General features: G+C 32.0%; 1 protein-coding gene across 1 annotated transcript in view; it reads right to left on the bottom strand.

Annotated features, from left to right (window-relative positions):
- PTPRQ (protein tyrosine phosphatase receptor type Q) overlaps positions 1-17,818 on the bottom strand; it is a gene marked incomplete at its 5' end in the record, with an annotated part of 205,022 nt that extends 187,204 nt beyond the window's left edge. The window contains 8 exons of the mRNA XM_081310467.1: positions 2,034-2,180; positions 4,850-4,978; positions 6,798-7,047; positions 8,491-8,690; positions 14,056-14,125; positions 16,424-16,650; positions 17,309-17,420; positions 17,765-17,818. Coding sequence (XP_081166593.1) covers positions 2,034-2,180; positions 4,850-4,978; positions 6,798-7,047; positions 8,491-8,690; positions 14,056-14,125; positions 16,424-16,650; positions 17,309-17,420; positions 17,765-17,818 — 1,189 coding nt within the window. The remainder of the gene's footprint in view (positions 1-2,033; positions 2,181-4,849; positions 4,979-6,797; positions 7,048-8,490; positions 8,691-14,055; positions 14,126-16,423; positions 16,651-17,308; positions 17,421-17,764) is intronic.
- Positions 17,819-23,589: the final 5,771 nt, after the last annotated feature.

Below are 23,589 nucleotides of genomic sequence, written 5' to 3'. Positions count from 1 at the left end.
TTTAAAGATTCCCTTATTTCAAACTTTTATTATTGGGACCAAGATTAATTATTATTGTCAGAAGCATAAAAAGTCACTTGATGATTTTGCCAGAGCATTCTATTGAAGCAATGCCTGAGGCTGAAAATCCCCCCAGAGAACTTCATGGAGGAAGGTGGGCATTAAGAGGTAAGACCCAAGCCTTTCCTGCTCTTGGTGGATCCCACCTGTTATCAAAGGGCTCCCCTGAGATCCACCACAGTATGGTCTCCATAACCAGTAGCTCAGGAAGGTAGCAGGATGAAACTCAGGACAAATTGCTTTTTTTACAGGGCAAATAGAGTCATCTGTTCAAGATGATTTGGTATGAAAAATAGCCCATATGAGAAGCATTGAACAATGTCTTTAAAGTTCTACTTATTTTGTGAATAAAAAATATGGAAACAAAGGGAAATAAATTTTAAGTAATATCCAAAGCAAACACATAGCATTACATGTGATCATATATTATCCAGTTCTCTGTCTTTGTCAAATGGTTTAGGCCAAGAATGATAATGATAAACAATTATCTTAAATTAACAGATTCAGTTTAGAAGCAACAAAATCAGCTGGACCTGAAACAAGTCAAAAGTTTAGGATGTATTTAATTGTATAACATAAGAATAGAAATTAATGGGTCAAATAGTTGGTTGAGAAAGTGCTATTAAAACCAAAGTCCAGGAGTCTGCAGTATTTAATAGCCATCCATAAACATGTCTAGCTTACTGAGAATTTAAGAGCAGTTTTTACATGGAGATAGGGCAAAAGTTAAGGTCTAATGGGAATCCACAAAAAAACAAGATTCTTCTGATAGACATTGGTAAAATTTTAGTATGAAAAAGTGAGAGCATTTTCCTATGAGTATGCATTCCTGGACATTAAAATTTTCATTTGGGAAAAAAACACTTTTTTTTTTTTTTTGCATTCTTTACAAACTCAAAATATTACCAAGGTTTGTTTCTTTGAAGGGGAAGATGTACAAAATTTTCTAATGGTTGGTGCCCTCTAATGGTCAGATACTTGAATGATTTATCTGATGAATGCATGCCCAATTTAGTTTGTGTGTGTGTGTGTGTGTGTGTGTGTGTGTGTGTAGCCCCACAAGTGTATATTTAACATAACAGTTATTGTGTATTAGCTCCCATACCAATAAAATGTGGAAAGAATTTGTTGTCAAAATGATTTTTAAAAGAGTTTATTGTAAAAATGATTTTATTATCAATAATTATAATCTCTAACTAGAAATGAAGATATTTAGCAAGTATAGTGTGAGCCGGGAAAATGTTATGAAATAGTATAATCAGCATTTTCTAAAACAGTAGAATTCACCTAAAGTAATCATGCTTAAAAAACAAATGAGAAAATTTCTTGATTAGAAATAGTATTTTGATAATTTTAGTAAATGTTGGTAAATCTGTATTAGGGACCAATTAAGAATCCTCACTTGCTTAGAATTTCCTTTGATTATAAACAGTTTGTTAATAGGCATTGAGAATACAGAAATTCCTATGAAAACTACTTTTGTGAAAAAAATTCCACCATAAACAATGTGGTTAAACAACACTAAATGTGTTCATTTTAAGTTATGACTTCTTCAGGTTTTGCCCAAATTCATTGTGAGTTCCTAACGGACTAAAACTTCATATATGTCTTTATCTTGTTTGATATTTGGCTACTTTTATAATGAAGTATGCTATAAGTTTAATGTTCTGGAGAACATATATTCAGAGCAAATTAGGCAAGAGTTTAAAAAAGAAATAATGCTGGGACTGGAGTTGTGGCTCAGAGGTAGAGCGCTTGCCTAGCATGTGCAAGGCCCTGGGTTCAATCCTCAGCACCACATAAAAATAAATAAATAAAATAAAGGTATTGTTTCCAACTACAACTAAAAAATAAATATGAAAAGGAAATGATGTTAATTAAATATAAGCCAAATTGCTTTATTTTTACCAATTCAATAAAATTGATAAGTTATCAAAAATATCTCATTAACTCCCTAAAAGAGATACTCTTACCATCTGGAGGAGTGAATATGGAAAGATTTGACTTGGGTCCAACCCCTGCACTGGTTTCAGCAGCAACATAGACATCATACAGTGTATATGGTGTTAAGTTAGTGAATGAAAATTTAAGGTCTTTTGTGCTATTATCCAAAATACGACCTACAAAAAAGCAGAAGATGCCTATGGATTATTTTTTGTCAAGCATGTAATCATTCTCATTTTTACATATAGAGCCAAGGACAATAACCAAAGTGTTAATCTATATAGTAATATTTATTATTATAATATTAAAAGTGAATGAATATATTTTAAACATTTAGCTTAATTGTAGATTGATACTACTTTAACTAAAACAATAAAAAAATCATGAAAATAATCCAGTGTTTAAAATTACTTTTACTGTCATAAAAATCTGTTGAATACCATGTTATTTTGGACATAGTTAAGAGAAACACCAGATTTTATCAACATAAAAATAGTGACATTATTTTATATTCAATTTATTCAATGTCAATGCTAAATTTTCTGTAAGAAGATATCTTTTCTGTAAGAAGATATATGTTGAAAATATTTCTAGCTTAACTTGTGAACAAAATTTTTGAATAGTCAATCAGCAGAACTCTTTAAATCCTCAACTTTACCTCTGATTATTTCCTTCACCTTTTTCTCTAATTGAAACCTGCCTATTCTCTAAGTACACTTGCTTCTGTTCCTCTGTAGCCACTCACAAACAGTGGCAGTCTATTTTTTTCACCACAGGTCTCATGATTAGGCTTCAGGTGGGTGAGAGATTTCTACCTGTTCCTTACTGACCCACCTGGGACCACTCCTGCTGCTTCCTTATAAACCCCACAGCTTTAAACCCCACATCATCAATGGCATCTCCTAGCCCTCCAGGTCTTATTTTAGGTGGTTTAGCTCTTGGTTGAATGCTGCCATTTTAATTTGTGGTGATATTAATATCCTGAAAGGTGATCACTACATCATGTTGACTTCTCCATAATATATTTCTACATCCTATCTCAGCTACTTCTTCTAGGCCATAAATTAGCACCACTACCAATAACTATAAATTATTCATTAGCTCTATTCCATGCAACTGTTTTTGACCACTTTTCTGTATCTCTTCTTCACGTATTCTAGGACCTGAAACAACAATTCTCTAAATGCACTGGAATTTCCACGTCAATCCCTTTATCTTACTACCTACTTTATTTTTCATTTTGTTTAGTCACCATTTGATGCTTTATCTAGCCTCAATGTCATAGTCAAATGCAATGGCTGCCTTATAGAAATTCTCATTTCCCTTAAACTTCCCTTGTTGAAGGAACTGAAGAAAAGCACAATAAATACCATTTCAACTAATCCTATATTGTTATCTTGATCCAATTCCTGGATTAGATTCCATTCCATTTAAAAAGATGTTAACTTCTGCCTATGCAATCATCATTCCAACAATTCTCATCTTTCCTATTTTCTTTCTTTTCAGCAAACAAACATGGTTTATTTGTTCCTAATAAAAAAATCTGTTGACTCTGATCACCCTACTCATACTTCCCACCTGCATTCATGACTTCACTTTGCAGCAAAACTCAAGAGTGTCTATATCCTCTGTTTCAATGATCTTCTCCTATTCTTTCTGAAACCATTTCAATGGTTTCAGGATGGAGTATCACCATAATTGCTCTTGAAACAATCACTAGTGATTTCATGTTGCTAACTGCCATAGTTGCTAAATGCATCTTAAAATATCAGCCAGTCTAAAAAGAAGAAAGTTTCCCTAAGTAAAGTTGTGAAAATTAATATCAGATAGAAAATATGTATCAGAAAATTATCATTTTTTAAGGAACCACACATATTTCAGAATTTTAGAAACATAAGTTACTGAAGGATGAAAAATAGAGGTTGCTTATGTGCTTCATACCATAGGAATTTCAAAATGAAATGCTTTGGAAATTTGGATCTTTTTTGATTGTTCCAAATAATAACAATATGTGGATTTGTGTTGTTTCATCATTGTTTGAAGGAAATTTCTTTCATAGAACAAAAGGTTCTCAGATTAAGAAAGAATTTTAGAGTTTCTTTAATTCACATCCCACAGTACAATATTTGAACTCCCTAAATTATTTGTAGCAAGTGATGAGGTCCTGTTTGTTTTCAATGGATAAATTGTCATCTTGTGACGTTTCCCAAATTATTATTTTTAATAGACTTCATTTTCAGAACTGTTTTAGGTTAACAGTGAAGTTTAGCTAAAGGTATAGAGAATTCCCATGTAATTATCAAAGCACAATGATGGTTCAAAATTAGATTCATTATCCTAAGTAGAAATTTGATTTAATATAATCTAAACCCATTGTTCTTCGTGGATATAAATCAAGGTCTTGGTCTAGGGCTGTAGCTCAGTGGTAGAGCTCTTGCCTAACATGCGTGAGGCACTGGGTTTGATCCCCAGCACCATATAAAAATAAATAAAATAAAGGCATTCTATCTATCTACAACTAAACAAAAATTTCTTAAAAAAATAAGTCAAGGTCTTCTTGTTTAAATACCTTGAAGGGTCATATCTCCTCCAATGCTTCCTTTATTGGGGAGTAGTCTCTAATTCCTTTACCTCCACATGAATAGTGGAGGTAAAGGAACTAGAGTTAGACTCACTTATGGTTTTAAGCAAAAAAGTCCAAAGGACTTCCTTGTTATTTTTTTTATATTTTCCTCAGGTTTAGGGTTTTTAAAAAGGAGGTTGGTAGTTTTTAAATGTTTGATACTAGTAATGCATTTAACAATTTTTACTCCAAAAGGTAAACACAAAATCAATTAAGACTTACCTGACGGCCCATATAATTCAACTCTATAACTAAACTTCCCTGTTACTACACTTGGTGGGTCCCACAAAATTGAAAAGGACTTTCCTGTAACATTGCCCGCTATACAGTTTTGTGGTGGTCCTTCAGGCACTGAAATTATTATAGAAAAAAATGAACATATAATACATATTTTAAATAAAGGAATATCCTATTAAATACACATAATAAGACATAAAATCAAGGAAAAAATCTAATAGCAAAACTTTTTTAACATACAGGAAAAATAGAGTATAATTAAAGAATTTGAGTAAGACTTGCTGAATCATTAGATTAACTTGTAAATATACAACAATTACTAATTTTATTTAGAACTGTGTGTGATTTCACATGTAATTTCATTCTTATATTCACTATAACATTCATAGTAAATGCTACATTGTCATCAAATATATATACCTGCATATATATCCTATTTGACAACATCTGAATATCTGCTGATGAACATCTTCTGTTGGATGGATAGGTGAAAGGGTCAAAAAATAATCCTCAGAATTTATTGGCAATGATCTTTACTATTTAGTACCAATATCTGTCTTTGGTTCTGAGAGGAAATTTACAACCCACTGTTATAAGATTCAACTGTAATACTCATATAAAAGTAATAATGACATTTTAAAATATCTAATTTTCACAGCTATTTCTATATCTTATTCTCTTTTAAATGAAATGAAACAATTACATGTGTTTATTCAAAACAAAATTATTGTTTACAGATTTTATTTTATGTACTACTAATGAAATTTTTTTATATCTTAAAAGAAGTAACAAGTATAGGGTTGGGGTTGGGGTTCAGTGGTAGAGCGCTTGCCTAACATGTGAGGCTCTCAGGACTGCATACAAATAAATGAATAAAATAAAGGTTCATATATCTAAAAAATATTTTTTAAAAAAGAAGTAACACATATAGACAAAGGAAAAGATTTGATTCAGAGATGATTATTTAAATTAAGAAAAAGTAATTTCAAACTTATGTATGATAGAAAATAATAGAAGCTGACAACAATATCACTAGGAAAAAAAAGAGTATCCTTTAGTGAAATTATCCTGCTAATAATTTCCAGTATACACAAAAATTAATAACTGCAACTGAATTCCTGTTACTATATTATGACATACATAATATATCAGACATTTATTATGTATATGATATATAAACTATATATATATATATATATATATATATATATATCAGTATTATGATATGTATGTGTATTCACGTAAACATCATATCATATCAAGCATCTACAATGTAGATAATATGTGTGCTAATGTGTAAATATTATGGTACTATGTCAGTAACCATATAAACTTATATACATATATTCAAGTATATAAATACTCAAACTTAAGAAATATGTCCTCTTAGAATTTATTTAATCCTAACACCATTATTTAATCCTAACAACACATTCAAACTGAAGTTACTGTTTCCATCTCCATTTTTCAGATGAGAAAACTATCCTGCAAAGAGGATATAAGTAGGTATATATTTGAGCTACAGCTTTTATCTGATACTGAATGGTAATCACATGCTAGTTCTACATCGGATAACACCCATAACATATTAAAGATGATTTAGAAAGTCAGAGTTGATTGTGAAAAAATTGCTGAGGTCATAGAATGATAAATGCTGACCATTGGATCATAGTTAGCAGCTGAGGAATCCTTCATTTCAAATCTTTGTTTTGTTTTGTTTGTTTGTTTGTTTTTTACATACTTAGTTTAGTACCATAATATAAAAGAAAATCAAAATTTTTAGATACTGCAGATGGGATGTTTATTATCTATTACCAGAGGGAAAACAGTTACGGAAAAGTAAAGAAGGTTAACAAAATAATCTAAATGGAAAACAGGAAAGATTATTTCATAAATAATTTAAATATTTTTTTCTAACCAAATGAAAGCATACCTGATTCTGGTGTTCTGACAATGGTACTATCAATATAACCTGCTTCAGTTGTAACAGCTGAAACTTCAAAAAGATAGGTTGTGTAAGGTCTCAAATGTGTCACTACAAAACTGATAGGCTCTTTCCACACAGAGCTGATCCTACTCCTTGTCAACGAGCTCGATGTATATGTGGTACGCGGTGGAGGCGTGACTCTACCAAGGGTTGGAGAAGGACTGGAGGTACTCCACAGAAAAGAATCACTGTTCTCCTGGTGAGTAAAATGAACACCAATAGGAAAATAATGTGATATCACTGGGTAAACACACAAAAATATCACTCCTGTCTTTTTCCTTTATATTCCAAATATTGATTGTCTGTGTGTGTGTGTATGTGTGTGTATGTGTGTGTGTGTGTATGTGTGTGTGTTTGAGAGAAAGATTTTAGAAGATTATATTATGGGTAAATTTGCTATATGGTAATTAGTCCACTTATGTCTACAATTTTAGAACACAATATATGTATTATATTCTTTATACTTTAATCTTTCTTATGGGTAGGATTAAAAGTGGTTTAAAATAAAGGTGAAACTATAGTAGGAATGTTGAAAATTCATGTTAACAGTATAAGAGCCAAAGAGCTAAAATAATTTTAAGTATAACCACTTTATAACTGTTAACATCATTTTTTATCATAAGTCCTCAAAATATACCACTACTAAAACATGTTAGGTGTGACAATATGTGCATAGGCATGTGTGTGTATTAGAAATGTATCATAATTTGAAAACGAAGAGTTTGAGATTTCTACAAATGATTTTTAAAAAATTGTTTTGTTTGAATGTTTCTCCATCAGTAATACCTCAATAATCACCAAAATGATTTTAGGAAAAGCATTATTATAGTACTTCTTGATGATTCTCTTTGATGATTAGAATGACAAATTATTTTTGTTTCGTTTTGTTTTGTGTGATACTAGGGATTGAATCCAGGGCTTTGTGAACCCTAGGCAAGTGTTCTACCACTAAGCCACACCCCCAGGCCTAAAAAAAAATTTCTTTCCCCAAGGTATACACTATAAAAACTAAATCTAACTCTTGCCAATTAATCCTTGCAAACTAAATTTCCTACATGTACAAATATAACCATTCCTCCAATCATCTTACACATTTTCACCTCAGGGACTTAAAATATGTCCTTTGCCTGGAAGAGCTCCCTCACAAATCTCCATTTAACCTTTTTACATGCTTATCCCAAGGTGACTTCTTTCATGAAGTTTTATTCCAGAGCTTCTTTATTTTGGTACAGAGGATAAAACTCATGAGTACTCAAGCACTGAGTCACATCCCCAGCCCTATTTTGTGTTTTATTTAGAGAAAGGTTCTCACTGAATTGCTTAGCACCTCGCCCTTGCTGAGGCTGGTTTTGAACTCACAATCCTCCTGCCTCAGCTTCCTGAGCCTCTGGGATTTCATGCATATGCCACAGCACCTGGTTTATTCCAGAGCTTCTTAAGAGCTTTTCATCTTTCTCCCAATTGCCTCCAATGATTCGTATAGATAAATATGTGTCACATTACACTATGGCCTAGTAGTATGAGTAATGAGGTAAAAATAAGCACTTTGGTGAATTATATAGTATCCAGATGCCAAACACTTCAAAACAAACATTCACCTAAAACTTCCAAGGCACAGAAAGTGTTCCAAAATGCTTACATTACATTCTGGGAGTTTCCCAGTCAAGATGTCTTCTACTCTGACAGAGACGTCTTTCACTACTGTCCCACTCCTGGCATGTTTGACACTAATCTTGAAGCTGGTAATTCTGCCATTTGGTTGCCGAGGTAAATACCAAATCAAGTTTACTGCTGAGTAGTTGAAGGCCTCAACTGTGAGATTGACCACTTTTCCTGGAGCTGGGTAAATGAAAGGGATTGAAGAAAGGTAAAAGACACTGTTACAAAATTTAGAAAGGCATTTATATACCTTCAGGATGTTAAATTTCCTTGCATTATGAAATTAAACATAAAAACAAATTGAATGGTCTACTTAAGTATAACTTCTAAAATTTAATTTGCTTTAGCCTAAAATTTTAAAAAATTCATTACTTCACCATTATTGAACGAATACATGCATTGGCAAAATAGTTCAAACAAATATGATATAATATTCAATCTATAGTTATTTGTGAATATACAAAAAAGAACAAATTTCTTACTTCCTTAAATATATTGGAATTATGTATACTAATTAGATGTTGAATCAAGTGGCAAATTGAAACAATTACCCAAACATTTGCACCAGAACAACAGGACTGTTATAAAATATGTAGTACCTAACATCAAGTAGATAGATAACCGACCAATAGTTTGTGACTATTGTATGTTGAGTTTTATATACCTCAAATTTGGCTTTCTTTAGAATTATATCATACTTTGCATTTAATCATTAATTATAATAATAATCTGATAAATGGGCCAAAGACATGAACAGATATTTCTCAGAAGATGATATACAATCAATCAACAAATATATGAGAAAATGTTCATCATCACTAGCAATTAGAGAAATGCAAATCAAAACCTCTAAGATTTCATCGCACTCCAGTCAGAATGGCAGCTATAATGAAGACAAACAACAATAAGTGTTAGCGAGGATGTGGGGAAAAAGATACACTCATACACTGCTGGTGGGACTGCAAATTGGTGCAGCCAATATGGAAAGCAGTATGGAGATTTCTTGGAAAACTGGGAATGGAACCACCATTGGACCCAGCTATACCTTTCCTTGGTCTTAAAAGCAGCATACTACAGGGACACAGCCACAATTATAGCAGCACAATTAAAGGACTTAAAAGCAGCATACTACAGGGACACAGCCACAATTATAGCAGCACAATTCACAATAGCTAAACTGTAGAACCAACCTAGATGCCCTTCAATAGATGAATGGATTAAAAAATGTAGCATATATACACAATGAAATATTACTCAGCAATAAAAGAGAATAAAATCATGGCATTTGCAGGTAAATGGATGGAGTTAGAGAAGATAATGCTATGTGAACTTAGTCAATTCCAAAAAACCAAATGCTGAATATTTTCTTTGATATAAGGAGGCTGATTCATAGTGGGATAGGAAGCAAGAGCATGGGGGGAATAGACGAACTCTAGATAGGACAGAGGGGTGAGAGGGGAATATGATGATCATTATTATTCAAAGTACATGTATGAAGACACAAATTGGTGTGAATATACTTTGTATACAACCAGAGATATGAAAAAAGTGTACTCCATATGTGTAATAAAAATTACAATGCACTCCACTGTCATATATAAATAAAAGAAAAAGAAAAATAATAATCTGAATACTATTTTAGTTGGATGAGATCAGTATGAAGCCAAGTTGAAGGAAAATTATGTCCATTAATTTAATGGTAAGATATATAAAGATATTATTTACTCTCTAGTAAATAATCAAGATCCTTCAGCTGGGCAAGATGGCAGGCTTATAATCCTATCGGCTCCAGAGGCTGAGGCAGGAGGATTGAGGTCAAAACCAATCTCAGCTACTTAGTGAGGCCCTAAGTAACCCAGAAAGACCCTGTCTCTAAATAAAATATAAAAAGAGTTGGGGATGTGGCTCAGTGGTTAAGTGCCTCTGGGTTCAATCCTTGGTACAAAAAAAAAATGTTCAACAGATAGAACAAATGTGATAAGTCACTTTGCAAAGAAACCAAAACCAAACCTTAGAAGTAAAACAGTGTATGATGGTAAAGGTGACTAGTATCATGATGACAAATAAGTAGAGTTTAGGTTTGCACTATAGTGAAGAATGCCAGGATATAACTTAGAAATAAAAGCTGTATGAATCATTTGAGGTGTACTAGGAAGCTGGGCCCTGTTGTGAACTAAATGTTAGTCAGTAGGAATGAAGAAACTTGAAGACGCTGCATTTTAGTGGAAAAAAAATGAAATACAAAAATTATTGAGAACGATTACTAAAGGATGAAATAATGGAAGAAAATTTTATCTCTAAGAGGATTTGATAAAATGGAATTAAAATGTAAGAAGTGTAATGACAATATGGTAATTCTCTGATACTAAAGATTTAAAATTTGTATTTCTCTGGAGTAAGTAAAATATAATATAACAAAAAGAAAGATGTTAAATATATGATGCTGTGAAACTGCAAAATTAAAATTTTATCATGATTATTAATCATATTTAAATTTTCTTATTTGCATAATCTATGCATTTAAGTATTCCTGAAATAGTTATATATCAATAACAAATTATATATGAGCTAACAATAAGTCTTAACAACAGTCATAAAGAACTAATCAAATTCAATTAAATCTGAAAAGCAATATCTACTAAGTAAGATATTTCTATTAACTTGTTTTATTTTTGCCTCAGAAAGACATATCTGGTGTATTTTCCTTTGTGATTTTATGGTGTTTGAAGATTAATTCCAACTCTTTTCTACGGTTGGCAGTCTTTCCCTATTTTAAATATTCTAGTTTTTACTTCTCAATTTTATGCATCAGAATTTCATTACTTCTTGATTATTTATAGGGTGAATTTATCCATCTTTATCCAATTAAAAATTTAATACTGTATATGGGCTGGGGTTATGGCTCAGTGGTAGAGCATTTGTCTAGCACGTGCAAGGCCCTGGGTTAGATCCTCAACACCACATATAGATAAAAAAAAAATAAAAGATATTGTGTCCAACTACAACTAAAAAATAAATATTAATTTTTTTTAAATTTGATACTGTACAGATGTTTTAGCACACACCTTAAGGAAGTGTATACATACACAAGCATGTGAAAGTATCTCCAATTTTCAAAGTATAATCTGTATAAAACATATCTTTTGAGTCATTAAGAACTTTAAAAATCTTCACAGAGTTTCAAAGTGTTTTTTGCATTTCCATTAGATAACAAGGTGCAAGTACTATTTTTAATATTTACCTGAAATGATATTGCACAAAAAATTAAATGTTGGGCTTTTTGAGCTCAAGGATGGAATAATATCAATTCAGTAATAGGATCACTGGTTAATCTATATTTTACTCATAGAAAGACAAATTACTTCTAATTTAACAATAATAAATGCCATTTATTCCATAATTCCGTAATTGCAAGAAATATATTGGTGATTTCTGGTCTAATTGAACATCTTCAAATTAAAAAATAAGCAGCAAGTCAGAAAAGAGACTCCTGTTCTAGCATTACTTTCACCATATCCTAGAGTTCCTCTACTTTCTCCCAATCATCAGTTGCCTGAGAGAGAACATCCCTAGAAATTAGGTTGATTAATGGAAGTACAAAATACATAGGGATCAAACTCTGTCGAATTGAAGTTATAGTCTGCTTGTACCATCTTCTAGCAGGAATCAAATCAAGATCAAGATTAACAAAATAAAACTAAATTCTATATCATTCAAAAATCATTCCAATTGTTTCCCCTAAAACGGAAAACTGACAGATTTTTTTCTCTTATATCCTACTGCCCACTTAATTTTAAAGTGATACTTTTTCCATTTTATCTTTAGTTGTACAGATAATCTGAAAGTCTGTGTTTAAAATCAACAGAAGTTAGACATCAAAAATCATTCATTTCTAATTTTAAATATTCTCCAAGTTCCCAACCCCAGTAATCTCTCATTACTCCTTCAAAGGAATTCAGCATCTGATCACAGGCTTCTCCTGATGAGGTCTCAACCAGGAACTGGATCATAAAACTTACGTTTTTTTTAACCCTGACTACTGTATCCTATTAGATACAAAAGGCCCATATAAACTTATCCTTTTGGCAGTGGACCATCAGAAGGTTTTTATCTATTGACATATAGAACATTCAGGATTGTATAACATTACAGAAATTGTTCTACAGAACTTTTCACCCATCTGACATATTACTTAGTAATACATGTATTTGTTTATCTTATCCCCCTAGAATATAAGCTCCATGGTGAACATTTGTTGCTGAAAGAAGAGGCCATAAGTTATGTAGTCATTCTCCTATATATTTGGTTCTAACAATTTGCTATTATAAATAAATAAAAGCACCTGCCTTTAATAACAACTTATTTTTATAACAAAGCTTATGTTCTGGGCTAATATATATAATAAAAATATATAAGTGAATGTGTAATGTTTCAGGTTGATCCAATGGAAAAAATATATATTTGTTGGAAATAGGGTCAGAAGGAAATGAGGGTTATTCTACAAGATGCAGCCAGAAAAATAACACATAGGATCTGCATTAGCTTGAGGAGAGAGTTCTATGGATATTTAGAGAAAGCACATCCCAGATAGGAAGAAGAGCAAGTGCAAAGGTCCTCTAGATGGAAGATCAGTGTGATTGAAGCAGATGGAGAGACAGTAGGAAATGAGGAAGTTAGAAAGAAGGAAAAGCATGCAAACAGGGAAAGGACACAGGGTTTCATTCCTAATGCCATGTAAAGAAAACAGAAGTAACATAATCTGGCCTATGTTTCAAAAGATGATGCAGCTCCTGTGGCGAGAGTTTGGCTGCAGGCAAGCAAGTTGGAAACAGGAAGACCAGTAAGGAGTTTTTCAATCATTCAGGCAAGAAAGTTGGTTGGAAAGGGTAATTAGCAATGAAGGGAAGATTCTGAATATTTTTTGATGACAGTGCTGACAGGAGTTGCTGAGATTAAATGTGTAGTGTGAGAGAAGAGTCAAGCATGACATCAAGAGTCTTCCTCTCAGCCATTGGAAGAATTGAAGCAGTCTTAAACTGGTTTGGTAATGACTGCATGTCATGGAATGAAATGATAACCATTAAAATTCATATTTCCAAAAATCTAATGTCACAAAATGCTTATAATTTAATATTTACAGGAAAAGACAGGATATAAACTTATATAACTTGTACAAGCTAATTTTCATTAATCATATATTCATACTGACATATACTCATGGGGAAAAAAAGATCAGCCAGAATTGTACTAAAGTAATAATCGGGATTTTTCGGGATGAAAGGAGTATTTATAAATTTCATTGTGAGTTTTCTTCTTATTTTTAAAAATTTTCCAAGATAACATTTAATTGACTTCTATAATCAGAAAGAACAATACATAATTAATGATTAAATTAAATATTACAAGAAATTAAAAGTAATGGAGTAGCCATGCTATTGAGAATCTTATACATTTGAGCATGATATTTTGTTTATATCCCCATTTACTTTGACTGAAACTCATGACAATATTATTTCAAAATAAATCATTTAGAAAAATGATTTACCACTTTCTGCAGTCTGGAAAAGAAAGGGATTGCTAAATATTCCAATTCCAGCACTGTTTTCAGCAGCAACCTAAAATAAATCAAAAGGATTACGTTCAAATTTTTGCTCTCCAATTAATAATAATCAGAAATTAAACTCAGACTTGACCATAGAGTAAATACCCAAATTGTCTTTTCCTCTAAGTATTACAAAATTTCCAAGGCAAATATAGAGCTATCCACAAAATCAAAACAGGAGGCACCATTGTCAATATTTTGTAGATGAGGACACTGGTCAAGTCAGGTCAACAACTTGCCCCTGGTCACAGAGGAATAAATGGTATAACAAGAATTGAGTGAAAGTTGCATTTTTTCCATAACTCAATCTTTGTCCACTATATACACTATATACATGAAACTATGATTATTTCTGTGATAAATATAAGACACCATTTATACTGTATTTGAATTTAGTTTACTCTCTACTGGGCAAATAAATACTGATGAAAAATATTTGTAAAATAGTGAATATATTTGATTAATAATTATACTGAATATAAAATATATTCTTTTTAATGAATAATAGTCAAATAGACTTAAACAATGCAATCAAATAGACATCAGACTTGAATAATGTAGTCACACAATAAACTTAATAGTAGGCAGAAAAGTATATCATAAATGAGAATACAACTCAAGTTTTTGCAAAATGTCATCATTGCAACAAGACAACCTTGGTTTAATTGTAGCTATACTAAGTCTCAGATGACTAACATTGGGCAGTTTACTTAACTATTCAAAGGCACATTTTTCTCATCCTTAAATTGGAATAATAATGTACTTAAATCATAAGAATGTTCTAAGACTAAGCGAAATAACATATGTAAAATATATAACAGGGTTTCCCCACAGTGTTGCTTATACCGAAGCTATCAAATGTACCATACCAAATACCCATTGGAATTCTGCAATGGCTAACATTTATTTGAACAAAGTAAACGTCACAATGATGATTTATAAAGTGAGAGATGAAACAAACAGTAGGGGCTGCCCTATAGGCCTGAAATAAGAGAATTCAAAGGAATAAAAATTCAGCCTCTATAAAAATAGATCTAAATAGAACTAAGTTAGTGATATCACTTTTTTCTCAACAATAGTTACTTATTTCACATTAAATTTGATATTTATTACACCAAGTAGCATATTTTAAACATAAGTTAACCTGAATATGTGCATGTTCCAAGAAATACCTACATAATGTAATTTTCAGAGGTCAAAAAAGATTGCCCATTCTTTAACTTATGCTTCTACGTGAAACAGCTATCACAATTTTTTTTTATTTTGACTTCTGCATAAACAAAAGTTTACTTATTTACTTTCTCACTGGGAAAATCCTACTATGGGCATGTGCTCTCCAATTCAGTGTTCTTAATTCCAGAAATAGGCATGTTTCCAATAAGGAAAACTTTCTGGCAAAATGTTGCCCATCATTTCTTCCCATCTAAGAAGAGCATCTCAGTTATATATGATCACATATTTAGCTTTCACAGATTTTCCTCTATGTATTCAATTATATTTAAGTCTCAAAGAACATATGGGTGTTATGTTGAAAATAGTAGGAAGACAAAAAAAAATCTCTATTCTTTACTAGCCCTTGGAAATGTCATAGATATCCCTTAATTGCAAATATTTTGATATGGCCTTACTAATTCGGATTGCTTTTTATAAGCTCTTTTTTATTTAGTATTCAATTAAGAAGCTGTTAGATTTTACATATTTAACATTGTAAAGAATTTAAAATGTCCATAAATACAAAACACATAGTAAATGCTCAACAAATATGTGTTGAATGAAATTGAATTGAATTTATTATTTTTAGTAAAACTGGCTCTTTAGAAGTTCTTAAACCAATATCCAAAATTTCAAAAATATGTATGCAAATGCAAAAGGGTAAGGAGAAAAATAACAGAGCTAACATTAAGTTTAATCAAAAAGTACTATATTTTCAGACTAGGGATATAGCTCAGTGACAGAGTACTTGCCTAACATGCATGAGGCCCTGGATTCAAACCCCAGCACCAATTAAAAAAAAAAAAGGAGAATATTGTCACTTGTAAAGCCCAAATTGCTTAAATTAAACTTATTTGCCATAAAAGGCATTGAACTAAGCTCTTTAAAACAAGTGTTGTATATAAATGTACATGTAAACTGAAATGAAAAGATATTACAACAAAGTTTTAAAATCTCAGGTGGGTGTTGAGGCTGTTGACTCAGTTTCTCATTCTTCAGTCACTGCATTCAGATTCAAGTCTTGACCAGGTGGAAAAAAAAACTACTTTTTATTTTTAAAATGAATAAAATATTAAGTAGTTATTTATAAAATAATTACCTTAATTTCATATGTTGTTCCAGGATTAAGGTTAGTAAGAAGAACTTCCAGACTGTCTGGCTTTGCCCTGACTTGTGTGTACACGGTTTGCATCCACGGGCATACCTCCTTATATTTAACAATGTAAGATATAATTCTTCCATTCGGGTTAGGTGGTGTGTTCCAAGAAAGAAGAATCCCAGCAGATCCAACTCTCTCCCCAGCTAGAAAGACTGGAGGACCTGGTTCTATTTTATTAAAAAATTAATTTTGTTAAAAGGTCAAACTATTATTGTATTTCCATCCCCCAGAAAATATGAAGAAAAGTATTTACAAATGTAAACTACCAAAGTTCCCAAAGGTTAATATTAATTTATATTCCCTAGAGCTCTGCTACATAAATAAATACTTTAATAAAAGCTTTGCAGAATACCAAAAACATTCTTTTATAAGAATGCAAAAAATGTAATGCTACTAAATACTACATGCCAAATACCCCTTTGATGCCAAATCATTTTTAAAAGAAACTTACTGATTGCAAGTCTTACGCACAAGAGCCAAACAAACAAGAAACAGCTTTAAAAACTGAAAAATCCTTTCTGAGCAAGAGCACTGAGCTTAATTTCATGGCTCTGTATTATTTAAATGTTACCATCAACAGTCTCTGATCCATTTCACAAACAGGTATAGAGTAATCATCTTTGCTCTTTAAAGGTAAAGGAAGCTAAAGAACCAGAAGAAAGCAGGTTAACAGATCACTTTCTTAAGTTTCCATTTTGCTTTAATTATTCTAAACTGTTTGCATGCATATAACACTCATACTGGAAATATAAGTCTATTCATGCAATTGAGTTTTACTGACTCCAAATATTTCATTAAAAAGTGATTTTAAAACCATATACTCACTTGTAACATTTGTTGTCACTGTTCTACTAACAGGTGAACTATATGTTGCAGCAGAAATAGAAGAGATGGTTGTGTCAAACCTAGTATTAGGAACAGCATCAGAAACATCAACCTAGAATACCAAAACCAAATAATCTTATTAAAATTATTCCTGAAAAGTGAGCTAAAATAATAAATCTATTACTACCAAAACATTAACACTTCACCACATAACTCTGCACAGTTTAAAATATCACAAAACTTCCATATTATTGTAAAATATAAATTTGTTATGTCATGTAACTATTTACCAGATAACTTATAAAAAACAATTTTACAGAGCATACTGAATCATCAAAGCTTAAATCAGTATTTCTATCTATACTAGTTCATTGTCTCAAGGAACAACTATTTAAGAATCTCTTAAAAATCTACAATCTGTTGCTCATGCCTGGTTTTTAAGAGTATATAAAATACCTGTGTCTCTGAAGTTCCAATAAAAAATAAAAGAAAAATGATAAGAAAATCCATCATTATTACATTTTTCAGGCAGTACAATCACATTGATGGCTCTAGAGAGAAATGTTGCCTGCATTAATGATTTAAAGACAGATCCTCCTGGCAAGTATACAATTAATGAGCCTGGATTACTCAATAGCTCTGCCCTTTCTTTGTTAAACTATTCATGAACTCTTGGATGGCTGGCTGTAGGTTCAGGGTAGACTTGAAAAAAAAAAAAAAAAAAACGTAGCTGCTGCTAAGGTAACAGTCAACCAATGCTGAAACTGACACTCATCAATTCAACATTGTTTTTGTCTTCATCTTATGCTTTTAAAAACACTCCAAGGAGTAAGTTTTCAGACTGGATGAATTTCATAAAGAACCTTACTACAAGGTCCAAATATAAATATAAGCAGGCTGGCCAAGTACGAAATAATGAAAACTATACCTGATATTCTCCACCTCCAAGATCTTCGATAGTAACAAAGCCACTGTCAGGAACAAGATCCACATGATACCTGTCCACATGGTTGGAGGGCAGGCTCCAGCACAGAGAAAAGTGCCATGCAGAAGTATTGAAGGCTTTAAGTTTCTAGGATTTTCCAGTTCTAATAGTGGTTTAAAATAGAGTTATTCTAAAGTTCCAGAAAATGAAAATCAATAGTCTGAGGGTTGGGTTCCAAAATAATTAAGTGTAGAAAACAGTACATCCTTCAAATTATCTCTTTGTATATCTGTAACACCTAGTTTTTAAGTACAATGATCGGAAATAATATATCAATTTATGTATCTATTCCTAGGATATCCTTTACTTGTTAAAAATCTGTTGAACATTTCTAAATGTTTATTCTCTTATTGAAAAATTGAATCATTTTAAGACAAAGTAAATGCAAACTATCCAATAACTGGAAATTTACCAAACAGAAGATAGCTGGCAAATAATGGCCAAAACCCACCAAATTTTTCAAAAAGTAAGCATTTCTGATGAATATGTGGCTAGGAAAAGGCTAATTTTTATATTGAAAATTAAATACAATTTCTCATTTTTAAATGAGAAATACCTATTGTCCTAGCTATTTCAACGTAACTATTTCTACCTTTGCTTCCACTGTTTTTCAAAATTTTGTTTATGCTGCCTGTACCTCCTTAAAGGGAGTTTTTCACATAAAGTTCCTCTGATTGGTTCCTAATGAGTCAGGTTTGCACTCTGCCTTATCTTTAGTATAGAGAGAGACTATGAAGCCAAGCATGTGAAAATATGCCTGATACAGACCCAATCTAACAGCAAAAGAAAGGAGTATGGAATTAATCATTGAATTCCACTTATTTTAAAACTCCGCTACCAGAGATTTGGCAATGGATATATTGGAAAAAGAAAATGTATATTTCCTTTACAAAATTCATAGGGCATATTATAAAAAATTAATACAATCAGCCAATTTCTTAGTATTTTAGAGGGAATATTTTGTAACAGGTTTTCTTTTATTTTCTTTGACAAATTTCCCTAATGCTTATAACATATCTTCTCCTTAGTACCTAAATCTGATATCAATTATTTACCGTTCACTCCAATATTCTCAAAGATAAAGAAATTCCCTTGGCATCATCCCCAGGTTTTCCATGTAGTGAGCACTGCCATTTTCTGGTAATTTTTTAGAAATATTGTAAACCCAGAATGAAAGATCAGAGGAATATCCAGTTAGTAATGGGTAGGCTTCCTTTCTTGTGCATAGCTGCTGGGTTTTTTTTTTTCCTAGAAAATTCTGCACACATACATATTTCCTCTGTATTTTCAAGCTTAAGAAAAGAGGGCTTGATTCTCCTTACCAGCCCACACTGAAAAACAAAATCTACCATGACGACCAATCCAACCAGCTACTCCTCTCCAGGACTGATTTATGTGAAGGTTAACATTTTTTCATGGATCCCAGAAAGTAATTAATGTCTATGAAGCTTTAAGCAAAAAACTATAAAATAACTGGAGGAGACTTTAGAAGAAAAAGGAAGATGCAAGAAGTGAAAGGCTGATTATGGGGATGGTAGTGATATGGGACTTGGTTTCCTAGACTGTGGTTTAAGATTACAGTGAAGGACTCTTGGCTAGGAATGAAATGTGTCTCACCAAGAGGAAGAATGTATTTGTCTGGAAATTTGCCAATCTGATTAAGATGAAAAGTCTAGAAGCTCCACAGGAATTAAGTAAAAATCTTTCTAAGCACAGTGGATATAAGCACTAGAAATGGAAAAAAAAAATTGGAATAACTAAAGAAAGTCAAACCGAGTTTATGGGATCAAGCAAGAAAGTGACACAGTCTGGTGATCATGCAGACTATGTTTAAAGATTTAAATTTTTTTTCCTAAATGCAATGGAAAATCACTGAAGAATTTTAAGCAGAAAAGCAATCTGATTCATGCTTTTTGTTGTTGTTGCTTTAAAAGATCATTTTGGAATATGTATATGAATTGGGTGGAGACAAAAATGGCAGCAAAAGACTAATTAGTAGGATTTTGTGGTAGTCTAGACAGAGAGGTAGGGGGAGATGGAGCAATGCCAAAGTCATTATTGAGAAGTGCAGTTTCCTGGATATGAGCTTGAATATACCATTGACTAAAAGTAGACTCCATAATATGTGATATGCTCTTTATGGAATTTAATGTCCCCAAAGGCAGGTAAATACAAAGCAAAAATACTGTTCTTGACCTAATTGTCAAGAACCAATAAAATCATATCATAAAGTGGAAATATCTGGAGTTTAAAGAGAAAAAATATCATCATATCAAATTTAATTAGGGCTAGGAAAAGGAATTCTACTCTTAGTTGTTTATTCAAGATTGTAATTTCCTAAAACCTAATCCTCAAATCTGATATCATTAAATAGATGTTCTGTAATCAAACCACTTTGTCAAATAACTCCTTCTTTAAGTTAAACAGCTTTCTTTTATTTAAGGATATTTCAGAGCCTTGGATATATGCCAGTAGGTCATGTGATTGACTAAAGCAGCACAGTCCATGAAAGTCACATAGGAAATTTTGGATTTTTGAGTAGCCATATTTAAAAAATAAAGAAAAACATGTAAAATTAATTTTAATAATAAATTTCATTTACACTAATATGTCAAAAGCATTATTTCACATACATCAATGAATAAAATGGTTTTGTGATCATTATCTATTTCCTATGTATCAGCACTGTGAGCAGCTTTGAACATGACATTTAAATTTATTATTTCATGATATAATAAATACTATAACTGATAGTGAAATCTCAGCATAAAGGCTTGTAAAATAAAAATCATTAACCCTGAACAAGTTAATGGTATAATGTGAACTGTGTTGAACACCTTTATATATTTTTATGTAACATTTATGACAGTTTCATATACTAGAAATGTTCCTGATAATGACATTACCTTAGTTGATTTTTCCTCTGACTAAATTTTGTCTCAGTGAGCAAACCCTGCCACTGGCACCAATAGCACTTCCTCCTATACCCATACATAGGTGAGAACATTTTATCACACTCTCTTCAGTCATTTATATCCAACCACTCATATCAGTGCTTACTACGGACTGATGCGATTTACTTCCTAGGGGACTTCTGACCATTTTGAACACAAATTCTGATTGGCACAATGGAGACGGTCCTGCTGGCATCTAGGGAGGAGAGGTCAAGGATGTTGCTATATATACTACAATGCACAGAATATGGTCCCACAACAGAGAATCACTCAGACAAAAAGGCCAATGGTGCTAAGGTTGAAAAGCCCTGCTGCAGACTAACACTTCAAGGATGGGTCTAATTTTAATGTGTTTGATTGTATACTTTACCCACTGTAACATCTAGAAGAAAAAGACATTTGACACTTGATTTAACATATGTGCTCTTTTGGAATTAGTAAAATGTATAGTGTCTAAAAATATGTACTATAAAAATATTTAAAATATTTATAGAATGTTTACAAGCCAAAAGAAATGCCAGAGATCATCTAATCCCAACTTCTCAGAAACCTGATGCCCTACAACAGTGGGTAACTTGCCTAAGAGTACTCAGCTAGTAAGTGTCAAATTTAGGAGTAAAGCTAGTGTATGAATTCTAAACTCATTGCTTGCTTTGCATTACCATATACATATCACATGTCAAAGAATAATAGTGTATCCTAGGCAGAATAATGTCCCTCCAAAGATACCTACATACTGAACCTTGGAACCTACAAATATATTATGTCACTGAGTAAAAAGTACGCTGCAGATGGAATTAAGATTAAAAATCAGAAAATTGAGATATTAACCTGGATTTTCCAGGTACAACCAGTCTAATCACACAAGCCCTTTAAAAATAGAAGAGAAGATAGAAGAGTCAAATATAATGGGGAAAAACTGAAGGAGATTTGAAGCCTAAGTTGATCTCAGCCCTCTTTTTTGGCTTTAAAGATGGATGAAGGGAATGACAAGTCAAGGAATCAGGCATCCCCTAGAAGTAAGGAACAACTCAGGAAATGATAACCTCTGTCCTATAATGCCAAAGAAGTAAATTCTGCAAATGGCCAAAATGAGCAAGTAAATGGATTCTGGTGTCAAGCTAAGAGAAGGGAACACATCCTACAAATACCTTGATTTAGCCAGTGAGAACTATGTTGGATTTCTGACTCACAGAATAATGCAATATAAATTTTTGCATTGGTACAAGCCACTAATATTTTGGTAATATATACAGCAGTAATATAAAATTAAGAAAGTGCACAACAGTCAAAAAATAAATGTCCATAGACCACATTATTATCATATGCCTCTGATCTGTGTGTCATATGTGAAAACCATAGCCTTAAAGATCACTTAAAGTAATCCTCATGTGTTATTACTGAAATCTTGTTATGTTTTGAAATATTGATAGGTTTTACAGCTGTACTCATATTTAAAAATTTTTCTTTGAAATATCCCAAATATGTTTTTGTTCTCTTGATATATAAAGCAAATAAAATCTTGCAATATTGAATTACTTTACCGTTCAACAAATACACAACACTCACTTTTACATTCATAATTTTGCATGGGTTGTTCCCTTTCTCTGTGGAACCCCCCCCCCTTCCTATATGCCCTCTTGTCAGATTAGCAAATTCCTAATACTTACAGATACGGCCAGCCTTAGAGAGCCTCTTCCATCCTGTCATGAGCTCAGCATTTCCTATTATGAGCAACCACAGTAAATTTGAACGTACTTCCATTGTATCACCTATTGATTTGACTTATACCCTATGTGTTTTTTTATTATTATTGGTTGTTCAAAACATTACAAAGCTTTTGACATATCATATTTCATACATTTGATTCAAGTGGGTTATGAACTCCCATTTTTACCCCGTATACAGATTGCAGAATCACATCAGTTACACATCCACGTTTTTACATATTGCCATACTACTCTATGTGTTTCCAGGCTTGTATTCTTTACTAGTCTTTAGCTATCTAAGACTGTTTTTTCATGTATACAGCACATATTAGAACATCAAAGGAAGAAAAAAGTTTTTAGGAGAATAGATTATCCCTAAATCTACAGCCTAATTTCCACTAACTAGAAATTGAGTATGTTAACTACACTTATTGAGCACCACTACATGCCAGACAGTTTCATGCCATTTATATTTACATATTATTTCAAAAATCCTCAGATATCCTAATAAAGTGAATTTTTACCATCAGAAATATTCTATAGATTATAAGTTTTCATATTTCAAAAAATTGAAATTTTTTACCTTAAATAATACAATGTGTACTATAAACATGAATTTTTAAAAGATCACAA

This window comes from Spermophilus citellus, assembly GCF_964194105.1.
Source record: "Spermophilus citellus genome assembly, chromosome: 10".
Classification (NCBI taxonomy): domain Eukaryota; kingdom Metazoa; phylum Chordata; class Mammalia; order Rodentia; family Sciuridae; genus Spermophilus; species Spermophilus citellus.
Note: the sequence above shows the minus strand (reverse complement) of the source record. Positions and strands in the feature narration are given on the sequence as shown.